The following is a 24,607-nucleotide window of genomic DNA, read 5'->3' on the forward strand; positions in this document are numbered from 1 at the left end:
TGAACTAAAACTCTATGAGAGGGGGAAAAGAACTGATAGAATGCAGAGGCTAACTGAACAATTCCTAGTATTCCCAGAAGGCTGAGAATAGTTCATGTTCCTACCACCCAAAATGGAAAGACCTCATAATTCATAGGCACTGGTAAGGGCTCTCAGAAGGGTCCTCAGATGGCCTTACTAGTGGGGTTAAATTAGCTCTAGAATAAAGGCTAAACTGGATTCGCCCTAACGGAAATTAAAAACAATGCTCAAAACGATTTGACCCCAAGTAAATTAACTGCAGAACAAAGTCTAACCCTACTTAGAGAAATGCATCAAAATCCAGCAACCAACAACATAATATTTACAAATGTCTGATGTTTAATCAAAATTAACAACCATGACACACTACTATATACAAAATAGGTAACTAATAAGGACCTACTGTATAGCACAGGGAACTCTTCTCAGTACTCTGTAATGACCAAATGGGAAAAGAATCTTAAAAAGATTGGATATATGTATGTGTATAACTGATTCACTTTGCTGTACAGCAGAAACTAACACAACACTGTAAATCAACTGAACTCCAATAAAAATTTAAAATAAAATAACATAAAAGATCAAAAAAAATAATTAACAACCATGAGAATATGACTCCTGACCAGAAGAAAAGTCAATGAATAGAAACAAACTCAGAAATGACACAGCTGATAGAATGGGCAAACAAAGGCAATTAAAGCAGCTATTATAAATATACTCCATATGTTGAAGAAAACACAAACACTTTGAAGGTAGAAATAGAAGATATAAAAAAAGATCCAGGGGCTTCCCTGGTGGCACAGTGGTTGAGAGTCCACCTGCCGATGCAGGGGACACGGGTTCGTGCCCCGGTCCGGGAGGATCCCACATGCCGCGGAGTGGCTAGGCCCGTGAGCCATGGCCACCGAGCCTGCGCGTCCGGAGCGTGTGCTCCGCAACGGGAGAGGCCATAACAGTGAGAGGCCTGTGTACCACACACACACACACACAAAAAAGACCCAAATGGAGCTTCTAAAGATGAAAAATGCAATATCTGAAATGAAAATATACTGCAAGGGATTAACAGCAGATTAGATAGTGCAGAAGAAAAGACTGGTGAACCTGACAACATAGCAATGGAAACTGTAAATTAATGAAGCACATAGAGAAAAGAGAATTAAATGAAAAGAGTATTAGTGAACTGTGGGACAATATTGAGTGATCTGACATTCATGTAGTTGGAATCTAAAAGGAGAAGCAGAGGACAAAAAAAATTTTTTTAAGGAACAACAGGCAAATCTTTTTTAAACTTGATGGAAACTATAAATCCACAGATCTAATAAGATCAATAAACTTCAAGCAAAAGAAACATGAAGAAAACTATACCAAACAAAGCTGTCAAGGTGATTCAATGAAGAAAAGGTAGTCTTTTCAACAAACAGTGCTGGAATAATTGGATATCCACATGCAAAAAGAAAAAAGAAGAAGAAGAAGAAAGAAAAAAAAGAACTTAGTTCTCAGCACTTAGTTCATACCATATAGAAAAATTAACTTGAAATGGACTATATATCTAAATGTAAGAGCTAAAACGATAAAACTTCTAGAAGAAAACATAGGAGAAAATATTTATGACCTTGAGTTAGGCAAAAATTTCTTAGCTGGGGCACAAAAAGCACAAATCATAAAAGGAAAATATTTATAATTGAATTTCATAAAAATTAAAAACTTTCGCTTTTAAGATACCATTAAGAAAAGAAAAAGACAAACCACAGACTGGAAGAAAGTATTTGCATATCACATATCTGAATATATATTTACATATCAGAACTTATAAAGAACTCATAACTCAACAAGAAGAAAAACAACAAGAATAAAAATGGCAAAAGATTTGAACAGATACTTTACCAAAGAAGATGTATATCAAATAAACACATGAAAAGATGCTCAACACCATTAGTCAACAGGGAAATGCACATTAAAACCACAATGAGAGACTGTTCACATTCACTATCAAGGCTAAAATTAAGAAGACTGACAATACCAAGTGCTGGTGAGAATGTGTAGCAACTAAAACTTTCATCATACATTGCTAGGAGAAATGCAAAATAGTACAATTACCTTAGAAAACAGACTTGCAATTCCCAATAAAGTTAAACACGCTCTTATCAAACCACCTAGAAATTCCTCTAAGTACCCATGAAAAATAACTTAGGTTCTCACAATGACTTCTATGTGAATGTCCTTAGCACTTTTATTCATAATAGCCAAAATCTGTAAACAACCCAAATGTCTATCAATGGATGAATGAATAAACAAACTGCCAAAATTCTTCCATCGCTTCTTTCTTGCTTCCTTTACTTTGTCCCTTATTCTTTCTTGAAACCTTTACAAACCGTTCCTTATTCCATCTAGGCTCTCAAAAGTCTTCTGTGAGCCAGCCAACCCCTCCCCCATTTTTTTTCTCAATCTTCTCCCTTGCCTCCTGAATTGAATCTGCCATTAATAACTACATTTTCTTTCTTTGCATTCTCACTTCCTTTGGCTTTTAGGAAAATGAATTTTCATTATTTTCCTACATTGCTCACTGACCCTTCTTTTGTATTATTTCTGGCTCATCTCCTTTCTTCTGGCCTCTAACTATGAGTGGCCCCTAAAACTTAGCCTTTAGTTCTTAGTTTTTGTTCTAATATTCATTTTTTTGCCTCTTACCTAGGGGTGGTCTGCCCCACCCTTCCCCCACTGCCTCCACCATGGTTCAAGCTCTTCTCTTTGCCAGATTTATTCTCCTGAAGAGAAGCTCCAATTATTTATATCCCCTGATCACTTGCTTTAGACTTTTAATTATTCTATAACCAAACAAAATTAGTTGTGATGTAATGGTAATAACACTGAACTTGGACTCCAACAACCTGGGTTCAAGTACTAGCTCTGTCATTTACTAGGTAGGTGAGTTTGGACATGTCAACTAACACCTTCTCAGGGTTTCTATATCTGAAAAATGGAAATGAATAATAACCACACCATGGGCTTCCCTGGTGGCGCAGTGGTTGAGAGTCCGCCTGCCGATGCAGGGGACATGGGTTCGCGCCCCGGTCCGGGAAGATCCCACGTGCCGCGGAGCGGCTGGGCCCGTGAGCCATGGCCGCTGAGCCTGCGCATCCGGAGCCCGTGCTCCGCAACGGGAGAGGCCACAGCAGTGGGAGGCCCGCGTACCGCAAAAAAAAAAATAAATAAATAAAAATAAAAATAATAATAATAATAACCACACCATAGGTTTACTGTAAGGATGAAATGAGATAAATAAAGGTGAACGCAGTTTGTGACATGTAAATCCTTATCAAGCATGAGTATCATCTTTCCACAAATATGTGTTAACTCTTCTATGTGCCAAGCATTCGCTATACACTTGTAGGCAAGCAAACAAGGCCCTCTGCACTCATGGGGCTCACAGTCTAGAGAGGAATATAAGCAATTAAAATAGACATGGTTAAGTTTTAAGTCTGAAAGAAATAACAGGTGCTTGAAGTAGCACACTGGAAGAACATCTTGTCTAGGCTTGCAGTGGAGAGGAATGGTGAAGAAAGTGACATCTAGGATGACACCTAAAAGATAGGTAATGAGTTGGCCAAGTAAGGGGGTCAAGCAGGGGGTGACAGTGGCAAAGAGGTGTGAAAAGTATTCCAGGCAGTAGAATTTTATGGGCAAAGGCTGGAAAGGGAAGGGAGAGAGACCATGGAGCTTTCTAGGAACAGAAAGTGTTCAGTATGACCGGAGTATATAAAGTTGAGTACAAAGAGAGGGAGCAAGGATTGGAATTTTCACAGGCAGTGAAAGCAGAGAGATCATGCATGCAATTTCCAGCATCGGTGAGGCAAACAGAAGGTATCAGTGATCCAAGATGAAGCAGAGGGTATTCCAGACTGTATGCCGAACATGGTTCTAGGAAACATAAGGTAAATGCTGAGAAGTTACTCAGGTTGACATACAATCCACATCTGAAGGGCCCGTCAATGAATCCTAGCCACTGGGCTGCATTTACTGATAGGGCTCAGTCCCAAAGAAGAGAGACTGGCAAAAACAAGGCAGGTCCCTAATAAAAAGCTATTCACCAATCAGTTTTATTTATAACGAGCAGTAATTTTTTCAAGCTGTTTCTGTATCTGATATCTTTTTAAAAATCTTCACTGTATCCCTGTGAGCCAAACAAGAGTAGGTATCGTTACTTTTATGAAGGGTACAGTTATTCACATCCATTAATAAAATAAAGGTGGCAGGCACAGTTAGTCCCATCCATTATTAAGATGACAAGTGGAAGTGGGATAAGTCATATATAATATTTTCCTTAATCCTTAATTTCTTTAATTCAGGAATGGCTAGCTGCCAAACAAGTATAAAGTGGGATATAATGGAAAAATCATTAGATTGGAGGTCAGGAAACTGGGTGCTAGTCTTAGCTCTGTCACAAGTCTATGGATTGACCTTTGGCAAATCACTGTAAGCACTCTGCACCTCAGTTTCCACTAGTCGGACTAGATCATCAATTGCTAAGCACTTTTGACACTCAAATCCTATGACTCCAAGTACTGAGGGCAAAGGAAAAGCTAGGATTCTGAATGTATTGAAAAATGTTTTAAAATTTATTTTTAGCCCCAATCTTTATTTTTATTTTGGTCTTCTGTCTTCTTGTTCCTCCTTGCAGTTCTGTCGTTTCCTTTCCCCCTGAAGATATTTAAGAAGCTGCCTTTTCATCATTTTAAAACTGTAAATATGCCCTTGAAACATGCAAAGAGGCTTTTGTGTACTTACAAATCGAGGTTATTATAGTACAAGTAAGTCACTTGAGTGCACTGCATTCCTCAGCTTGCTCCATTGAGAGCTTTATTAGCTTATATTGTCCTATCTTAGAAGAACTAGTTGAGTAGATAAGACTCTCCCACTTTAAAAGGTGGGCTATCTGATGAAAAAGGGTGCTTAATGCTCTAGAGTGTAAGCAAAAGGATTTTGGCACTGCCCAAAGACAGACACACTTCTCTAAGACAAGTAGGTGCTCCACTTAAAGTGGCACAGACAAGGACAAATGTTCTAAAATTAAACCAACCAGCTGCTCCGCCACAGATGCCCACCTGTTAATTATGCTATCTTTTCCTTGTCCAGCCTTCTCTCTCCATGAAACCGGAACTCTCCACTCACGGCAATCCGTAAAAAGCCTGAAACTTCACATACTTTCCCAAAGGTTACCTACCCAGGAAAGCAGAAAGCTGGTTTCAAAAACATATTAGGATACATGTACTCAAAGAATCTGTGCTCTTTGAGCTTTTCATCTCAAATTCCTAACTTCAAACTTCAGCTTAAATGGTGCCAGCAACTAACTTCAGAAGTCAAGTGACATAAAGCCATCCTTGTTTGTGTGGTGACAATATAAAACTAGAGTGTGTGAATCCCACTAAATTTTAGGAACTTTTTAAGTATGGGAATTTGCAGTTTTGAGATAGCTTGATAAACAGTAGAAATGAAGACAAATATATCAGTTTCTATGTTTAGGTCTTAGGTGTGTCATCAACCTAACAATAAAGAGAACAGTTGTCAATGTGTAGTAGTTATGAGATTCAAATGAATTTATCAGGTGCTATTTGTAAACAACAAGTAAACAACCACGTAAAACAAATGATGGCTTTATAATGTAATTGGAAATATTTCTTTTTTTTCTTTTTCCATTGAAAAAGAGGTAAATATATTTTTATATTTAACATAATTTTTAAAAGGGAATAAAACATATATACATATTTCCAAAAGAAACACTGGAAGGAAAACTAAGAACAAATAAAAGGCACTGCCTTCAGAGGAGGGAGAGGACATCAATAATATGAGACTTTTCTAGATAGACTCTATATTATAGTTTTGCCTATGGGAGCAAAAATGTTTTACATATTTTTAAAAAATGAAATCAAGAAGAAAAAGGCACCTGTAAAGGAAATATTTCTTAATACAGATGTTATTCTAACCAGGCTTAAGTAGAGTAGGGAAGAAGTGTGATTATTTTTCTAATATAGAGTTAGTTATTACTGTAGATTATATTAGGCAAAAGTACCAGGGATTCCTCTCTAAATGGGTTGTCATCCTGGCAGTTGGTGTAAATTTATTACTGAAAATACATTATTCAAATTTGGCACTCAAAAAGTATTTTAATAATGACTAATAGTAAATCCATTTTTTTCAATAAAGTAAAATTTTTAAGTAAAACTTTTAAGTGGTATAAGATTAGCAAACAACTAAGATACTTTTAAGATGATAAAGTTTCTTATGAAGTACTATGTGCCTAGTATATTCTCTTATGAATAAAATTCACATTATATAAATAAAATTTTATTATACTTATATTATTATTATTTTGGGGGGTGGCCACACCATGCAGCATGTGGGATTTTAGTTCCCTGACCAGGGATCAAACCCGTACCCTCTGCAGTGGAAGCACAGATTCCTAACCACCGGACCCAAGGGAATTCCCATATTATTATTCTTGTATCAGAAAATAAAAATAAATCTGTCTTAACATGATTCTATATTGACTCAGTCTTTCAATATGTATTGTTGAGAATCTGTCAGACAGTAGTACATGGGAATACAAAGATGCATCACAGCATAGCATAAACATAAAAATATAAAGTAGATTATAATAAGTATAATAAATTATAAAGAAAGTTATAGTGAAGGTTTACCTATTAAAATATACAAATTACCAAAATTGAATTATCGAATAAACTTACAAAGTTTAAATGCTTATGTTTTCAATTATTTTTCCTATTTCTTAGTTTGATAAGCCCCATAAGAAAACTCATTTGTTCTTCAAGCCTTTTTATCTGCTGAATGGAACCACACTTCTAGCTTTATTATGAAAATTTCAATATGTCATTTCTATGATATTTTTATACAAAAATAAGGGCTTAGTCCAATTTCAGTTTTATAAATTGTATTTTATACAATTAAGCTCTCTTGGTTCTTTAGACTTCAGCTCTCAGCCAAGATGCAATAACGAGAACCAGACTAACCCTACTGCCTGAAACAACTTTAAAAAAAAAATGGACAAAATATATGAAACATGTTTTCAGGTGTTGCACATCAGGCAGCAGAGGATAGTGATCCCTGAGAGAGCAAAAGCAAATGAGGTGAACCCTATGATTGCCCCAGCTTATTGCCTGGAGTTTCCAGGCTGGAGTACAGGGAGGAGGAACCTAGGAGGAGCCTAATGGATTTCCTGAATTAAAGAGCTGAGAGTCTGGGAAGGCCAAGGTGGCTAGAGTTTGCAGGGCAGAGTACCAGAGAAGAAACAGCTGCACTGGAAGAGGCTTTCAGAGATCTACAGATGGTCCCCCTCAAGTCTGCAACTGAGTACTGATCAACACATGTGTTTAAGAAAACTACCTGAGGCCAAAGAAAGAACCACCCTAAAGGACAGAGGGAGAAAATCCTCAGAGGTCATATAGGACGAGGACTAGTCAGCTAGAGTGGAAAACTTTATAATTCAACCTTGTGATGCATCAGTAGAGTAATTAGAAGGGTACTGCCTGAGTAAAAGTGCAGAGCCAGCACAGTACTAATGAATGCATCGACCCCACCTAACAAAACTTAAAAGCAAGCCTCAAAAGGAGCGAGCTATTTCCAAGTAACTGCACCCCAGAAAAGAGCTCAAGAATACAAAAATATCCCAGCAATCAACAAGGTAAAATTCACAGGCTTCCCTGGTGGTGGCCTGGGTTTGATCCCTGGTCAGGGAACTAAGATCCCACAAGCTGCGTGGCACAGCCAAAAAAAAACAAAAAAACAAAACATGGAATGGGATTAGTAGGTTAGACACTACAGAAGCGAAGATTTGTGAAGTTCAATATATAGCAATAGAAATATGATCCAATATGAAATACAGGGAGAAAAAAAATGCAGAAAAATAAATAAATAAATCAGCAAGTTAAATAAATAAATCAGTGAACTGTGGAACAACTTCAAGCAATCTAATATATGTGTAGTTGGAGTCCATGAAGGAGAGAAGAGAGAGGAGGGAAACAGACAATTTAAGAAATAATGGCTGAAATTTTTCTAAATTTGACTGTAACTATAAATCCACAGATCCAAGAAGTACAACAAACCTTAAACACATGAAACAGGAAGAAAAATACCCCAAGGCACAATCAAACAGTTTAACAATCAATAGTAAAGAGAAAACCTTGAAGCAGCAAGAGGGGGGAAAAAATAACACATTATGTACAAAGGAACAAATACAAGAATGGCAGCTTTTGTACAAAAACAATGCAAGCCAAAGGACAGTGGGGCAGAATCTGGGAAGCAAACAAAATTGTTAACCTAGACTTCTATACCTGGCAAAAATAGCTTTCAAAAATGAAGAAGAACGGGAGAGGCCACAACGGTGAGAGGCCTGCATACCGCAAAAAAAAAAAAGAAGAAGAAGAAGAAGAACGAAGAAGAAGGAGAAGGAGAAGGAGAAGGAGAAGGAGAAGGAGAAGGAGAAGGAGAAGGAGAAGGAGAAGAAGAAGAAGAAGAAGAAGAAGAAGAAGAAGAAGAAGAAGAAGAAGAAGGGACTTCCCTGGTGGCACAGTGGTTGAGAATCTGCTTGCCAATGCAGGAGACATGGGTTCAAGTCCTGGTCTGGGAAGATCCCATGCCATGGAGCAACTAAGGCCGTGCGCCACAACTACTGAGCCCACACGCCGCCACTACTGAAGCCCGTGCGCCTAGAGCCTGTGCTCCACAACAAGAGAAGCCACTGCAATGAGAAGCCCGTGCACTGCAACAAAGAGTAGCCCCCGTTCACTGCAACTAGAGAAAGCCTGTGCGCAGCAGCAACGAAGACCCAATGCAGCCAAAAATAAATAAATACATAAATATTTTTTAAATGAAGAAATAAAGAATTTTTCAGGCATAAAAAGCAAAAAAAAAAAAAAAAAAAAAAAATACCAGCAGAGCTGCACTACAGGAAATGTTAAAAAAAAAGTCCTCAGGCAGAAGAAAAATGATACCAGATTGATATCTAGATTTGTGCAAAGGCATGAAGATCATCAAAAAGGGAAAATAGGTAGCTACATGTAAAATAATTGTTTTCTTATTTTTAAAATCTCTTTAAAAGATAATTGACTTTTTAGAGAAAAAATATTAACAATGTGTTATGGACTTTATAATATATATAGACGTCAAATGCATGAAAACAACACAGATTAAGGGGAGGAAATGGGAGTACACTGCTGTAAGTGTCTTAAAGTATATGTGAAGTGATAAACATTATTTAAAGATAGACTGTGCTAAGTTAAAGATGTATACTATAAACCCTAAAGCAATCACTATTTTTTATAAAAGAGTTATAACTAATAAACAAAAACAGAAGTAAAAAGGACCCTAAATGTTCAATCCAACAGAAGAGAGAAAAAGAAGGGGACAGGATATAAAGCAAAAAGCAAGATGGTAGATTAAACACAACCATATCAACAATCACATTAAATTTAAAAGGTCTAAACACTCCAATTAAAGGCAGAGATTATCAAAGTGAATAAAAAATTTTTAAAAGACACAATTATGCTGCTTATAAGAAATCCACTTTAAATATTAAGACCTAAGTAAGTTAAAAGGAGAAGAATGGAAAGAGATATACCATGCTAACACTAATCAAAAGCTTTTGATAGTGGCTATATTATTATCAGACAAAGTAGATTTCAGATAAGAGAATATTGCCAGGGATAAAGGGGACATTTCATACTGATCAAGAGCTAATTAATCAAGAGAATATAACAACTTTAAATGTTTATGCACCTAATAACAAGGCTTCAAAGCGCATGAAGCAAGAACTGCAAGAAGGAATAGATAAATTGATAATTATAGTTGGAGATTTAAACAACTTTCTCTCTGAAATTGACAGAACAAGTAGAGAAAATCAGTGAGGATATAGATGATTTGAATAACACTGTTAACCAACTTGATCTAATTAACATTTATATAACACTTCACCAGCAACAGTAGTATATACAATCTTTTCAAGGGCACGGGAGCATTTATCAAGATAGACCATATTCTGGGCCATAAAACAAGTACCAATAAATGTAAAAGGATTCAAAGCATACAAAGTATATTCCCTGACCACAAAGGAATTACTTAGAAATCAATAATAGGAAGGTATCTGGGAAATCCCCAAATATTTGGAAATTAAATAACGTATTTTTGAATAACCCATGGGTCAAAGAAGACATCAAAAGGGAAATTAGAAAGCATTTGAACTGAATTAAAAATGAAAACACAACATAGAAAAATTTATGAGCTGCATCTAAAGAAGCACTTAGGGGAAAAGAAGGTCTCAAATCAATGATCTACAGTTCCATTTTAAGAAACTAGTAAAAGAAAAGAAAATTAAACCCAAAGGAAGCAGAAGAAAGTAATAAAGATAAAAGCAAAAATGAAATAGAAAAATAGAGAAAATCACTGAAACCAAAAGCTGCTCTTTTGAGAATATGAAGATGTCTAGGGTTTCAAAACCATTAAATAACAGTTGCAGTTATGATCCTGAAGCTTCTATTTTTGGTAACTAAGAAAACTAGACCAGAAACCATGGGAAATATCTAGTATTTGTATGTGTTTGGGTGCTTGCTCATCATGCCTGCCTGATTTGTTTTCTGAAGAACATGAAAGATCTTGTGTGCTACTGAAGAGAAAGAATCCATAAAGCCATTTGAAATGTATTACCTATTTTTACATAGGTATTTATACAAATATGTGTGTTCACATACTCCTTATCAAGAGTGCAGAACTGGTGGTAAGACCATCTTGCTTTCTTTATTTTTCTAAACCCTATTCCCTATTTGGCTTCTCCTTTTAAAAACTGCTATTTGGAGAAACCATTCATTCATTTATTCATTCAACATAATTATGAAATGCTACAATATGCCAAAGACTGTGGGACATGCTGGGGGACACAGCTGTTAACCAGACAAACAAGATGCCTGCCCACTGAGCAGAGTCTAATGTGAGACACAGACAAGTAAATAGGCAATAACAATGTACTAGTGTAAAAATGCTGTCATGGAAAGAACAAGTGCCAGAGGAGTCCATGGGATGGGTAATCAACTTGGACCTGAAATATTCCTCAAGCTAGCAGCTGAAAAGTTTTTTTTTAATGTGATAACTAAGTTTCTCAAATTATTATGATTCAACAGGCAATAAAATTTTAGGTACAAAGCAATATGTCAGGTATGAGTTCAATACTGAAAGAATTCCTTGATTATTATGTACCAAACACTTCCTCTCCTTCTTACTCTGTTCACACTGTGTTAATACTCTGTTGAAATTTCTATCTCAGAGTATAAATAACACATGTAGAATACAATTTTTACTAATTCTCAGTATTACTGAGAGTTTTTTGTAAGGATTCTAGAAAAGAAAGAACATATAGGTGATTCTAACCTGTTCAGAACTTCTTAAAGGTCTCTTTGTTTTAGTGGGGCATAAGAAATGGCAGAACCTAAGCCAAGAATCCAGATCCTTAGGCAAAGTTTGAGGGATTCCAGGATTAGAGAAGTGAGGCAAGACCAGAGAAATGTGAAGATCCCAAAGATTATGTAGGAAAGGGTCCATGATTCATTCAAGAAACTCAGGTAGCTTTTAAAACTATGCATTCCTTTAACTCTTGATTTTCTCATTTGGAAATGTGTCAGGATATTATTATAAACTTCCATATTCTAGCTACAAGATTGTACATTGTAATGTTATACTGAAAAGTTGGAAACAACTTAGATGACTAACAGTAACAGTCTGGCTGAATAAATTATGTCATATCCACACAATGGAATTCTAACCAGGTTTTAAATTATGTAGCAGTGTTTCTCAAAATTTACTGTGCATCAGAATCACTTGGAAGGCTTGTTGAAGCACAGATTTCTGGGCCCCATCTCCAGAATTTTTGATTTGTCAGTCTGGTGTAGGGCCCAAGAATTTACATTTCTAACAAGTTTCCAGGTTGATACTGATGATATTAGTCTGGGGACCACACTTGGAGAACTACTGATGTATGTAGAGTTATTTTTAATGATTTAGAAGAATATTCACAAAGTATTGCTAAGTTGAAACAAAGTTGTTTACATTATATTCTATATGTATACATATAGAAGTTTAGATGGAAAAATATTATCAAGCTGGTATCCCTGGTTGCCTTTAGGATGGATTGAATTGTAGTTTTTTAATGTCTTCTATATTTTGAGTGACAGATTTTTCTGTAATGAGCATAGTATTAATCACCAAAACATAATCAAATTTCTTAGTTAAAAAAATAAGATCATGAAATCCTGGCCAATGGCACTAACAAGCTGGAAACATCAAAGTGGGCTTGATCCTAATCCCCCTCTGGCTTTTTAACTAGGTCTTGTTAGGAGTGCATCTTCAGAAGCAATCACAGGCAGAGGAACAGTGATGGGCCCATAGGTACATCCAGTTCCTGATGGGGACAAAAACAGAAGAGGCTGATATTATATGCAGGGCTTCTACACTTTTTCTGCCTTCATTTAAGTAGTGCCATACAGGCTTCTTCTGGGGATATTTGAAGAAAAACTGGGTGGGACCCAAAAGGCGACCTGCCAGAAGTTTGAAGCATCTGGATTGGCACACTCTTTGTTTCCTGACACAGGGTAGATCCATTTCCCAGGGTATCAGATTAAGGCGTCTCCTTTCTGGAAAAAAGATTTCATGGTTTAAATTCCCATCCACTTTTGTGTCTGTGGCACTCCGCTGTCTCCTTTCCAGCACGCAGCCTCAGGGGTCACGATGTCCGTTCCCTGCTGATATCAGCGTGCCAACTGTGGTGTCATGCACACCAAGCACAGAGCCGCCATTCAGCTTCCACAGTCTGGGTCCAGGAAGCAAAAGAGCTTCTAAGTTCCTACAAACCTTGACAGATCTTCCTGTAGTCCTGCATGTGCTGAACAATTCTCACGGGGAGGGAGAGAGAGGGAACTAGGGTAAATGTCAAGGGTAAATACGTGCCAGGAGCAGAGACAGCAAACAGTTGCCACCAATGTTCAGGAAAAGGATGGGTGGGTGACAGTGTAGTATGCAACAGACTTTTCAGTGGAATACTTATTTAGTTAGCACTGGTTACCTTTTTCCATGTCCTTGCACCACTGTGGTTGATAAATTGGGAGGGAGCCACATCACTGATCTTATTTAGAGCAAGAGTTCTTCACAAATGTCTAACATAATGCCAGTGTTTGAGAGTCATATGGAAAATAAACCCCATGTAAAGCTCACAATGGATTCAATGCTTTTTAAAAAAATTTTTTAATGATTCAAAATATGAAATCATGTTCTGATTTAGGCTGTTGTTAAAAGAAAAAGACATTAATTCTATATTGACTTTCAAATAGGTGACGTATTGTTTATTGGAGAATTTTATTCCATAATATGTTGCTTTCTACCACTCTCCACGTGAATAAATGGTGCAGAATATTGTTTAAGATACAACTTTTTTAAGTTTTGCAAGTTCAAAATTAGCTACATATGCAGATACTGGTTAATAGTTCATTATTGGTAACTATCGCTTTAATACAGCTTCTTACCTGTCCCCTTCTGGTGCTATGACATGAATTCAGTATGTGAATCTGTTTAGGACCCTGTAAAAGGAAGTTATTTGAAAGTCTCACCTATTATTTGAATGCCAAGAACAATGTTATAGTTAATCAATTCATTTACCAAAAATTTATTGAATACCTATTCTGTGCCAGGCACTGTCCTGGGATACACCAGTGACTCCACTCAAGAAGTTTACATTCTAGAGACTTCCCTGGTGGTGCAGTGGTTAAAACTGTGCTTCCACTGCAGGGGACACCGGTTCTATCCCTGGTCTGGGAACTAAGATTCTGCACCACGTAGCCAAAATAAAAAAAAAAACAAAAACAAGTTTACATTTTAGATGGGGAAGACGGTAAAACATTAAGCAACTACAACTAAAATGTGCAGGTGGTAATAGCACTAAGAAAAAAAATAAAGCAGGGCCATTATAAGGACTTTGTATTTTATTCTGAGAGACATGGGAGGTCTTTAGGTGCGTGTAGATCTAAGCAAGGACATGGTCCAATTTCTGTTATTAGAGAATCACTCTGGCTGCTGGACGGAGAATTGGCTATAGGAGGCCTAGTGCTGATTATCACCTTCCCTTAAGTTATGTTTCATTGAGGACAGTTCTGTACCAATAGACCTGGAGATGTGATCCTACAGAGTAGATTCTTGCCTTTTCATACTTTTCATGCAAAAGCAATTTATAAAATGAAATTTTTCTATCCAAAGTATTCCTTAAAGAAAAAAAATTTTTTTCTGGAAAGTTACTTTTAGATACATTCTCTCTAAATGGGAGTTTATCCAAAGCTTACTTTTTAATAATTACTTTACTTTCATACTACAGTCAGCCCTCTGTATCCACAGGCTCCACATCTGCAGATATGGAGGGCCAACTAAGGGACTTGAGCATTCGCAAAATTTGGTATCCGTGGGGGGCCTGGAACCGATCCCCCATGGAAACCAAGGGACGACTGTATGGGGTTATCAAAATATTTCTGTTTTTTTCTAAATAGGGTTTTTTTGACATATTTTTAAAAAGCCTAGAGATGCTTAAGAATACAACTCCTCTTTCAGAGGAGCTTTGTATTTCTTACTATATAAATCAACAAGATTGATTGAGGTGTTTTTTTTTTTAACTGCATAATGAGGTGTAACAGTGTTGCCCTCCTTATAATAATGCTTCATGTTACATTATATTTATATTCATTGGTTTCCCTGGGCAGTGATTTCCCTTTCCACTAACCTCTACTCCTCCAAAGTAACAGGTCTACTAGAGAATTTGCACCACCCCACCCCAAGGCCCATTTTATTGCCCCTGTATAATGTATAGGCTCACAGACATGTCCAAAGTCTGTCCCTTCTGAGCCTTCCTCCCTCTGGTTTCCTCCTCAGAACTAAAGCCTTAGGTTGCCTGTAGAGTCTGTCTATAACCTGCACAATAAAAAGTCTCATTACTTAGTTACCCCTTGCATTTAACCAAAAGTGCTGTTAACTAACTTGATCAGGTACATTACTCACTGCATTGGATTCAAGCGACTTCTGACTAATTTTAGAAATCAAATCCACCCTCAAAGGGTTGTATATTTATTTCCAGTAAAAATATTCCAAATATATGCCACAAGTTGCAAGGCAGATCCAGAAAAGGAGAACCAAAAATACTCATAAAGTGGTCCCAATTAATAACTGATGAGTCTTTGAAAGGGTCATATACCTCATTTAGAAATATAAGTGCCTGGATCTTTATTTTGCAGTCACTTCCTAACTGGTCTTCCTGCTTCTATTCTTTACGCTTTATAATCCATTCTCCTCGCAGAAGCAAGAGAGAGTTACCTTTATTAAAAATGCAAATCAGATCACATCACTTCTCTGCCTATTACCTTACAGTGGCTTCCCACTACAGTTAGGATAACTCTACCACGGCCTTTAAAGGGCTCTCTATTCATGACCTGTCATACGTGGCCCCTGTCCTCCTCTCCACTGTCCCCTTGTCCCCTGAACTCTAGTCACACTAGTCTTGTTCTTCCTTGGATAAGCCAAGCTTGATTCCACTTCAAGGCCTTTAAACTGGCTGTTCCTTCTGCCCAGAATGCTCTTCCCGCAAGATCTTTGTATGGCTGCCTTCATCCCAAGAGTCAGATTTCTGCTGATTACTCAATTTATACTTCTTCTGCATCCCAACAGGCAGCACATCTGTTCCTTGGAATAACAGGGCAGCTCTTCCCCAGTGGTGATCAAGGTCTGAAAACCTCTTGTTATCTTATCACTTGCAGATAATAAAAGGTATAAATCAAACCAGGACTACACGGGGCAAATAGTTCAGGGTTTGCACACAGTCTTATATATGCACAGCATTTTCTTTTTCTTTACAGGTTATTTTCAGAGCTTTGTCACCACCGTATGATGTGGAGAACCCTTACAGTGCCAAAGCGCAGGAGCAGCTAAAGATCACCAACCTCCGTGTGCAGCTGCTAAAACGACAGTCTTGCCCCTGTCAGAGAAACAACCTGGATGCAAAGCCTCAACATTTTACGCACTATGCAATCTATGACTTCATTGTCAAGGGCAGCTGCTTCTGTAATGGCCACGCTGATCAGTGTATACCTGTTGATGGCTTCAGACCTGTCAAGGCCCCTGGAGCATTCCACGTGGTATGTAAAACAAGTCCTCACTTACGAAAAAAAATCATTTGGCAGTCTAAGTTCCCTTAGAGTGCGTCTGTGCTTACATGGTTCTTCTTTCTTCCTCTGCTGATTCACTCCTCTGACTCCATGCCCATCCTATAAAGTGCCTATTAACTTGTTTTTTAATCTTCCATTTTAGAATTATAAATAGTCAAGTATGATAACCAGATTCCTTGGAAAACATCCATGCCAGTTTTTAGTACCATGACTTCCAGATATAAAGTGTAAGGCGAGCAGTAGGAGAGGTTGGCATAATCATATTTGTGGCATTATCACATAGAAACCAGCTTTGACAGTAAATGGGTGCCATTGTTAAGGAGATTTTAGAGTGGAAAAAATAAGAACTTCAATTTAATGCCCAGTATCTTTTGCTGGCCAGCCAGTAGAATGAACAATAATTTTCCTCTGTAAAGAGTAGCCTCTCAGGGCTTCCCTGGTGGTGCAGTGGTTGAGAGTCCGCCTGCCGATGCAGGGGACACGGGTTCGTGCCCTGGTCCGGGAAGATCCCACATGCCACGGAGCGGCTGGGCCCGTGAGCCATGGCCGCTGAGCCTGCACGTCTGGAGCCTGTGCTCCGCAATGGGAGAGGCCACAACAGTGAGAGGCCCGCGTACCGCAAAAAAAAAAAAAAAAAAAAAAGAGTAGCCTCTCACCCTACGGAAGACTTAAATGCTCTTTCCTCTAGGCTCACACGTCTCATTGCGCTTTCCTCTGAACTTTTACTGTTTGCATCTCCCAGGAGATCACGAACTTCCTGAGGACAGGGACTGTGTGATCTTCACATCCTCAGGACCGAGTGTATTACCTGAGCCAGAAGAAGGTGTTCAGTAGGTGTTTGGTTGAATGATAGCAACATAGGAATAGGGAGATGATGAAAATTACTGTCATTGTCCTCACCTCATCTTCTTCCAAAAAAGATACAAAGTGGCTCAGACAGCAAGTACCTTGTTGGGATGCATCCAGAGCTGTGAATGAGGATTAGGCAAGTAGGAGAACACTCTTAATTCTTTCATTTGATATTTTGCTCCGATACTTCTAATCAAACCAAACCAAACATAAATAAATAAAACTTAAAAGGCCTCAGAATATCCTTACTTCATTACCTAAAGAGTAGACTTACACATTTGTCTTCTTTCTCCCAGCCCTGATAAAGGTACGGCCGTGAGGGACCATGAACCAGTTAGCCAGCAGGATAGTCTGTGTTAGCTGGGCTGAGTTGCTGGGGTGCAGAATAGCACTGGGGTAACTGAAATGACTAGGACAGTAGCCAGGAAGTTACAAAAATAGAAACAATGCTATTACTTCTAGAAGTGAAGCTGGGGCTTCCAAGTTGAAGGAAGTGCAATACTCATTCAACAAACATCTACTAGTTTCTACTCATTAATGGATTTTTGAACCAATATTGTTTCAAATAAAGGATGGAATAATTTGTTATACCTAAGTTAATTGGGTTCAGGTATTATTCAAATAGAAAATAACCTAGATATTCTAGATACATGTCAACCAACTAGACTGAAACAAGAAAATTTGCATGAGGTAAGATGCTAATAAAGTTCTGCCATTATATTTAAGTGCATTAGCGAAGGAGAGCCGGCCGGCTGCAATGTACTGAATGTTTGTGTCCCCACCCCCAAATCTGTATGTTGAGACCCTAATCCCAATGTGATGGTATATGGAGGTGGAGCCTTTGGGAAGTAATTAGGTCATGAGAGGGGAGCCCTCATGAATGGGATCAGTGCTCTTAAAAGAAGAGGCCAGACAGCTAGCTAACTCTGTTTCTGCCATGTGAGGACACAGTGAGAAGTCTGCAGTCTACAACCTGGAAGAACGCTTTTACCAGTACCTGACCATGCTGACACCCTCATCTCAGACTTCTAGCCTCCAAAACTGTGAGAAATAAATTTCTGTTATTTATCATCCACCCAGTCTATGGAAATTTGTTCTAGCAGCCCAAACGGACCACGACACTGGCCTTTTGTTTCCTCAGCTATCTTTTAATCCAAGCCTTATAGGATTATTTCAGGGTAGAGTCCTGAGCAAAAGGACAGATACAAGCTTAGAAGCCCACAAAACATGGCCCAGAATAGGCCATATTTGATTTGTCTCATGACCTATGAGACAACCTGAATGGCTCTGGTCAACCAAACTAAATTACCAGAGTTCTCAGGAGCCTTGTAAAGCATTCATGAGTATGCATTTAAAAGCAATAGTTTTGAGACTTCCCTGGTGGTCCAGTGGTTAAGACTCCACGCTTCCACTGCAGGGGGCATGGTTTCGATCCCTGGTCGGGGAAATAAGATCCTGCATGCCACATGCCCCGCCCCCCCGGCAAAAAAAAGCAGTGGTTTCTTTTTTTTTTTTTTTTTAAAGTAAATCCTCTGAATGTAAACTTTCAAAGAGTTAGTAACACTTTCTTAGGCTGAAGAGAAAATTCTGGAAGTTTTTATTATATACTCTGGGTATATGCAAATACACTGCCCAGGGTGAGAGCCACTGGGAGTGGGTATCTTGCATCTGCTTCTCACCCAATAGCAGCAATCCCATCATCATCTCCTGTGCCCGGGACAAGCTGGTTAAGGTATGGAAACTGGAATACTGCAAACTGAAGTCCAACCATATCAGCCCCCTGGGCCACCTGAACACTGTGACTGTCTCTCCAGATGGATCCCTCTGTGCTTCCGAAGGCAAGGATGGCCAGGCCATGCTGTGGCACCTCAATAAAAGCAAGCACCTTTATATGCCAGATGGTGGGGACATCATCAATTCCCTGTGCTTCAGCCTCAACCACTGCTGGCTCTGTGCCACCATGGGCCCCAACACCCAGCTCTGGGACTTGGAGGGCAAGGTCATTGTAAATGAACTGAAGCAAGAAGTTATCAGTACCAGCAGCAAAGCAGAGCCACCCAGTACACCTCTCTGACCTGGTCTGCTGATGGCAAAAGTCTTAAAATACAACTGTTCTCTACAGTCTTCTGCCAGCCTACCAAGGCTTGGACAGTGGTGATGGTAACATGGATGTCTGGGCTGTGTACCACTTCATTCAAGAGGGCATTAATGTTGTCTCTGCCGATCCTATGCCAAGAACATGGGCTTACATGGTGAGCATGTGGGAGCCTTCACTGTGGTCCTACAAAGATGCTGATGAAGCCAAAAGGGTGGAGTCACATTTGAAGATCTTGATCCATCCCATGTATTCTCAATGGAGCCCTGACTGCCTTAACCATTGTGACCAGCCTGGATTTGCAAAAACAACAGTTGCAAGAAGTGAAAGGCATGGCCGGCTGTGTCATTAGATTCGGATTCAGCTTGTCTCCAGCCTCAAGAAAGAGGGCTTCTCCCACAATGGGCAGCACATTGCTAACCAAATTGGCATGTTTTATTTCACAGGGCTAATGCCTGAACAGGTGGAGTGGCTGACCAAGGAATTCTCCATCTACATGACAAAGGTCAGCCACATCTCTGTGGCAGGGGACACAGACAACTGGGCTACCTTGCTCATGACATCCACCAGGTCACCAAGTGAGTTCTCTGATGAGAGGGAACAGAGACAACTTTCCTGTCTTCAGCCTCTGCAGTTGTGAGATTCACACGGAGGATGAGGGAGGGTGAATCATTTTTTTCAACCACAGTGCTTAACACTCAGCAATGTGTTTCTCAGAAAAGAACATGTAGTGAAATGGGGCAGAAACATCCGTGGCTGGTGTCTGGAACTTTGTGGCTCTAAACTAAATCTTCCCCATCCTTATATTTCCAGCTTTTCTGTAAGAATTTACAGGTGCAAGGAAGCCAGAGCCCCCCAAAACCTGCCAATCACTCCATTGTAATATTTCAGAAGTTTAACTGAAGCGCCCTGCAGTGTCGGGGGTTCCTCTGTGGATCCAGTATGTGAGATAGCCCCTGTCCGAGGCTTCGTGAGAAGACCTAGCTCTGACATTAACGGTCAGCCTGTTTGTTCTCCAGTGGTTGAAGAGCCTTGTCAACAGACCATAATACAGAAATCGTGTTCTGTGAAAACCGGCAAGTCTGCTGCTACTGCAACAAAAAAAAGAGATGCCGTCTCCTGTCTTATGTCAGTGAAAAGAAAGAAGGCTCTCCTTTTTAATACTTGCAGGCATTTTTAATGTTCCTCTCTTTTCCCTTATCACTGCTGTTCTTTTCCTTAGAAAGATCTAGAACTAGCCTAGATTTTCATCCTGTTCGGCTACTTGATTGACCATCAACCCCATCCTATCAGGATTTACTTATTTGAAGAATGAAGAACATCATTTACTGCTCATCCCATACCCTACCTCTCTCAGCAAGGAGTAGTGGAGAGTAGGTAACTGCACTTTATTTCAGCAACCTCTTCAGTGATTATCTCCTGTCGGGATGTTGCCTCTGGCCAGTCGGACCTCATACTTTCATTCAGCGTGTTTGTGCAGTCACTCATGTCATATCATGAGTAGGCCAATGCAGTGTTGTACCAGAAAAGAGAATTCCCTGGGCTTTAGTGTTAATCTTTGTGTGCTGCCAGCTAGGCTTAGGCTTTACCCTTTGGAAAGGTAAGCTTCATCTGCTCTAATCATGTAGACTTATTGCAGCTTGGTTTCCCTGTTACACTAAGGTTACTGTAGACCCTGCCCCCCCCCACCCAAATAGATAACTATCAACCTAAAAAGAGGATCTGGATAACCAAGTAAAGGGGATTGTATAGTAAGTGTTTTATTCCATTTCAAAAGGATGTTAGAATGAGGAGTCTCCATCCTAGAAGACCCTATGGGATGGAAACCTCATTTCCTTACTCACCTCAGGCTCCTTTGAAATTGGAAGCCATTTCTTCTTAAAATAATACTCATTTTGTGACATCCTACTCCCCAGCTTTCATACTGATTTCACCTTCTGCAACAATGGTGGCAGCCCCCAGTGCTGTAACTATAGCATGTACCAAAACCAGGCGAGACCGAGTCACACGTGGAGCTAGGGCCAGGTAAGGGGTTAGAAACAGGTAAGTGGCCAAGGCCATGATGGTTTGCAGGGATCTGGTTCCAGAAGGATTCCTGCTGTCTCGACTCTCTTTAAAAAAAAAAAAAAAAAAAGCCATAAGCAATTGGACCAGCAGAGGCTTATGACTAGAAATGTGAATGGTTCTGGTTTCAGATTTTTCCCGTCCCTAAGCTTAGGTGCATTTTATTTTCATGTATATTTTTTTCTGGATTATAAAGAGTTGGTATTAAATTTGGACATAGTTGCCTGGTTTGAATGTGATATTCTTATCCCTATGATTGCTTAGCTGAGCAAATTGCACATTAAAAGCATAGTATTTTGCTTTATTAAGAGCATGGTCATAAGGTCAATTGTCCTCCCATATTTGTGTATCTGCGAACACCATTCATTATACATATGCAGCTGTAAATAACCAGATTCATAAATTGTGCCTGCAGAACAGAAGGTAGCCTCTTAAGAGAGTATTCTTTTACTAGTCAGCTTGTCATAGGTATGTGTGTATAAATCTGACTTTCTTTAGCACAGTTTTTCTTTATATCAGTCATTCTCAAAGTGTGGTCTCTACACCAGCAGCATCGGGATTACCTGAGAACTTGTTATAATTGCAAATATATATCCAGTCCTACTGAATCAGAAATTCTAAAAATGGGGCTCAGGTATCTGTGTTTAACAAGCCCTCAGGTGATTCCAGTGCTTGCTAAAGTTTGAGAGCCGCTGCTTTATAGACTATGCCAAATCCCCTGCAGCCAATGTTGTGAGGATGAGTAATTAGTTAATGAAATCTGGTTTTACGGGCTAGAATTTTTGATGGCTGATGATAGAAAACTAGGGAAGTTAATGGAAATGATACTTAGTCTGTTTCTTAAGCTATATAAGATTTTAGGGCCATTTTCCTTCTTTGGAAGAGGGGGGTAGGAAAAGGCATGAAGTGGGGTACCAGTTCGCAGCCTCATTTACCTTTAAACACTCCTCCTGTGTCTTCTAAAGTAGTACCACCTTTTCCATTTTCCCCTTCTTCCCAATCCATTCCATTTAGCCTTCACCAGTTCAATTTTTCCTTATCTGTTCATGTCACTGGAAGGCAGAACAGCGCAGTGTTTAAGACCCTAGCATTGGAGTCAAATAGATCTGGATTTGACTCACCACAGCATTTACTAAATTAATGTCTCACTGAACCTCAGTGCCCTAAGAAAATGAGAACAATGTCTACCTTATATAGTTATTGTGAGGCTTAAACATATGATAGCCAGTGCCTGGCATATGGTAGCCTCTATCTACATTGCTGTTGTTATCTTATATTATCTCAGCCTTTTCTACCACATTTCTCACAGACACTTTCTCCCCAGTAGCGACAAGAATAAATCATAGTGTATGTGCTTTTTGACATGTTTACAAGGCTAGAGGTTTTGTGTCAAGGAAAACTGTACTTTGATTCCAGCCTGCTGGGATCCCAGAAATTATGTGAAGAGGAGGTCTTAAGCTTTTTCTCCTTGCAGCTGGGAGAACTGATGTAGTTCTCTTTTTCCCAGCAGCTGGTGATTTTACAGCTGTTGGATGATGGATGGTAATAAGAAGGAACATGGAACGTTTCATTGTTTTACTAAAATATCATTCATTGGATAACAAGAGGCCGTAGAATGCCGTGGAGAATTGTTTAAATGCCTTGAGTTACACTAAGGTTAAAGTGGATTTTTCTTTTGTAACCAGAAACTCATTATAAAATAAGAGTGTCAACATTTTGACTAAATGTGTTCTAAATCTAAAAGAAAACATTAAAACCTATGGAAACATAATGTGGGTTTTGAGGAAAATATTACTTAGCCTACCTAGCTGTGTAAGGCAAGTTTCAGAATCATTCATATAGTTTCATTACAAAAACTTTTCTAATCTGAATCTGAATACATTTATTCATGTATTTATAGTTGCACATCTTATATGTCATGTTTTATAAATTCAGGACCGATTTAAGACCATAGTTTTCTTTTTAAAAATTCTTTGTTTGTACTGTGAATAAGCCAAATGTACAATAATAATTAGAAAGCTTTTGGCTCTTCAGGTATTAAGGAAAGGAGCGGAGGGTTTAAAAACAATCAATAAAGTTATTAAATGAGAATATTAAATCAGAATTTTAAAATATTTTCATATAGAAAACATGCACGTATATTTGGAAATGAACATCTATAAATTAGTGTCAGGTCTTCTCAGCAGAGAAACAATAATTATCATGGATTATCAATGCTGCTGATAATAGTGACAACTTACGAAATGCTTATGGCGTGCCAGGTCTTCTGCTGTCATGTTACAAATGTTATTGAACTTTATCTTCACAACAACTGCATGAAGTATCATCAGCACCTTCTTTCATAGATGAGGAACTGAGGCCTGAGGCTTGCGAATGCTAACTGATTTCCCAACAGTTAATAAAAAGTAGAGCTCAGGTTAAATTCACCACCCATTCTCTTTTTGTTGTTGTTGTTGTGTTGTTAAAAACTTAATCTGTACTTAATCTATACTTGATATTATGCCAAGAACAGAGTAAAAAAGAGGGGAGAAAGCACAGGAGGGCAAGTGTGGTAGGGGTGGGCTCAAGTGATTGATTATCATCATGGATCATGGAATCTAAACTGAGCAAAGGGAATTCCCTGGTGGTCCAGTGGTTAGCTTTCACTGCTGAGGGCATGGGTCTGTGTGGCCCAGCCAATCAATCAAGCAATCAATCAATCAATCAATCAATAATAAACTGAGCAAAGAGGGAAGTGAGGACACAAGAGAGAAAACACTATTCCCACAACCAAAGTTTCCTTGTTTTATATTTTATAAAGCCCTTTCCCATGCATTATTTCACTTGATCCTTACTACAATCCGAGAAGATAAGCATTTTTGTTTCTGTTCTGCAGATAAGGGGAACTGAGGTACAGAGAGATTAATTTACCTGCTTGTAGTCACAGTGATAGAGAGCAATTTCTCACATTCAGAGTTCTTACTACCATACCCTACCTTCACCACCAATATGGTACCAAGGAAAAAGCTCTCATTAAAAAGACTATTTTTATAGGAATAGGTAATCTATCCAAGTCATCTAATTTCTGTTGAACCAGAAATTATCATTGATTCTCTCTTCTCTTCTATTCATTACTGAAATGGCCCAAAGGGAAGAAAGAAAGAGTAAAAGCAATAAGTTTGGAAAATCTACAAAGAAAATAATTCAGAAGTGACTATCTCTTGGGGGGTATGAATCATCTTTGATCAGTGTCTTTGGTTTTATTAGGAAGAGGGATTTCTGGATCTACCATTCTTTACTTCCATCTCTAGCCATAAATCATTTTCACTGCTAATGAAAGGCAGCAGCA

The 24,607-nt window shown here is 38.7% G+C and overlaps 1 protein-coding gene across 3 annotated transcripts in view; it reads left to right on the forward strand.

Annotated features, from left to right (window-relative positions):
* NTN4 (netrin 4) overlaps positions 1-24,607 on the forward strand; it is a 112,403-nt gene that overhangs the window by 22,910 nt on the left and 64,886 nt on the right. For all 3 annotated transcript variants that reach the window (XM_081248720.1, XM_081248718.1, XM_081248719.1), the window contains exon 3: positions 15,963-16,241. In XM_081248720.1, coding sequence (XP_081104846.1) covers positions 15,963-16,241 — 279 coding nt within the window. The remainder of the gene's footprint in view (positions 1-15,962; positions 16,242-24,607) is intronic.

This window comes from Mesoplodon bidens (genome assembly GCF_964165515.1).
Source record: "Mesoplodon bidens genome assembly, chromosome: 11".
NCBI lineage: Eukaryota > Metazoa > Chordata > Mammalia > Artiodactyla > Ziphiidae > Mesoplodon > Mesoplodon bidens.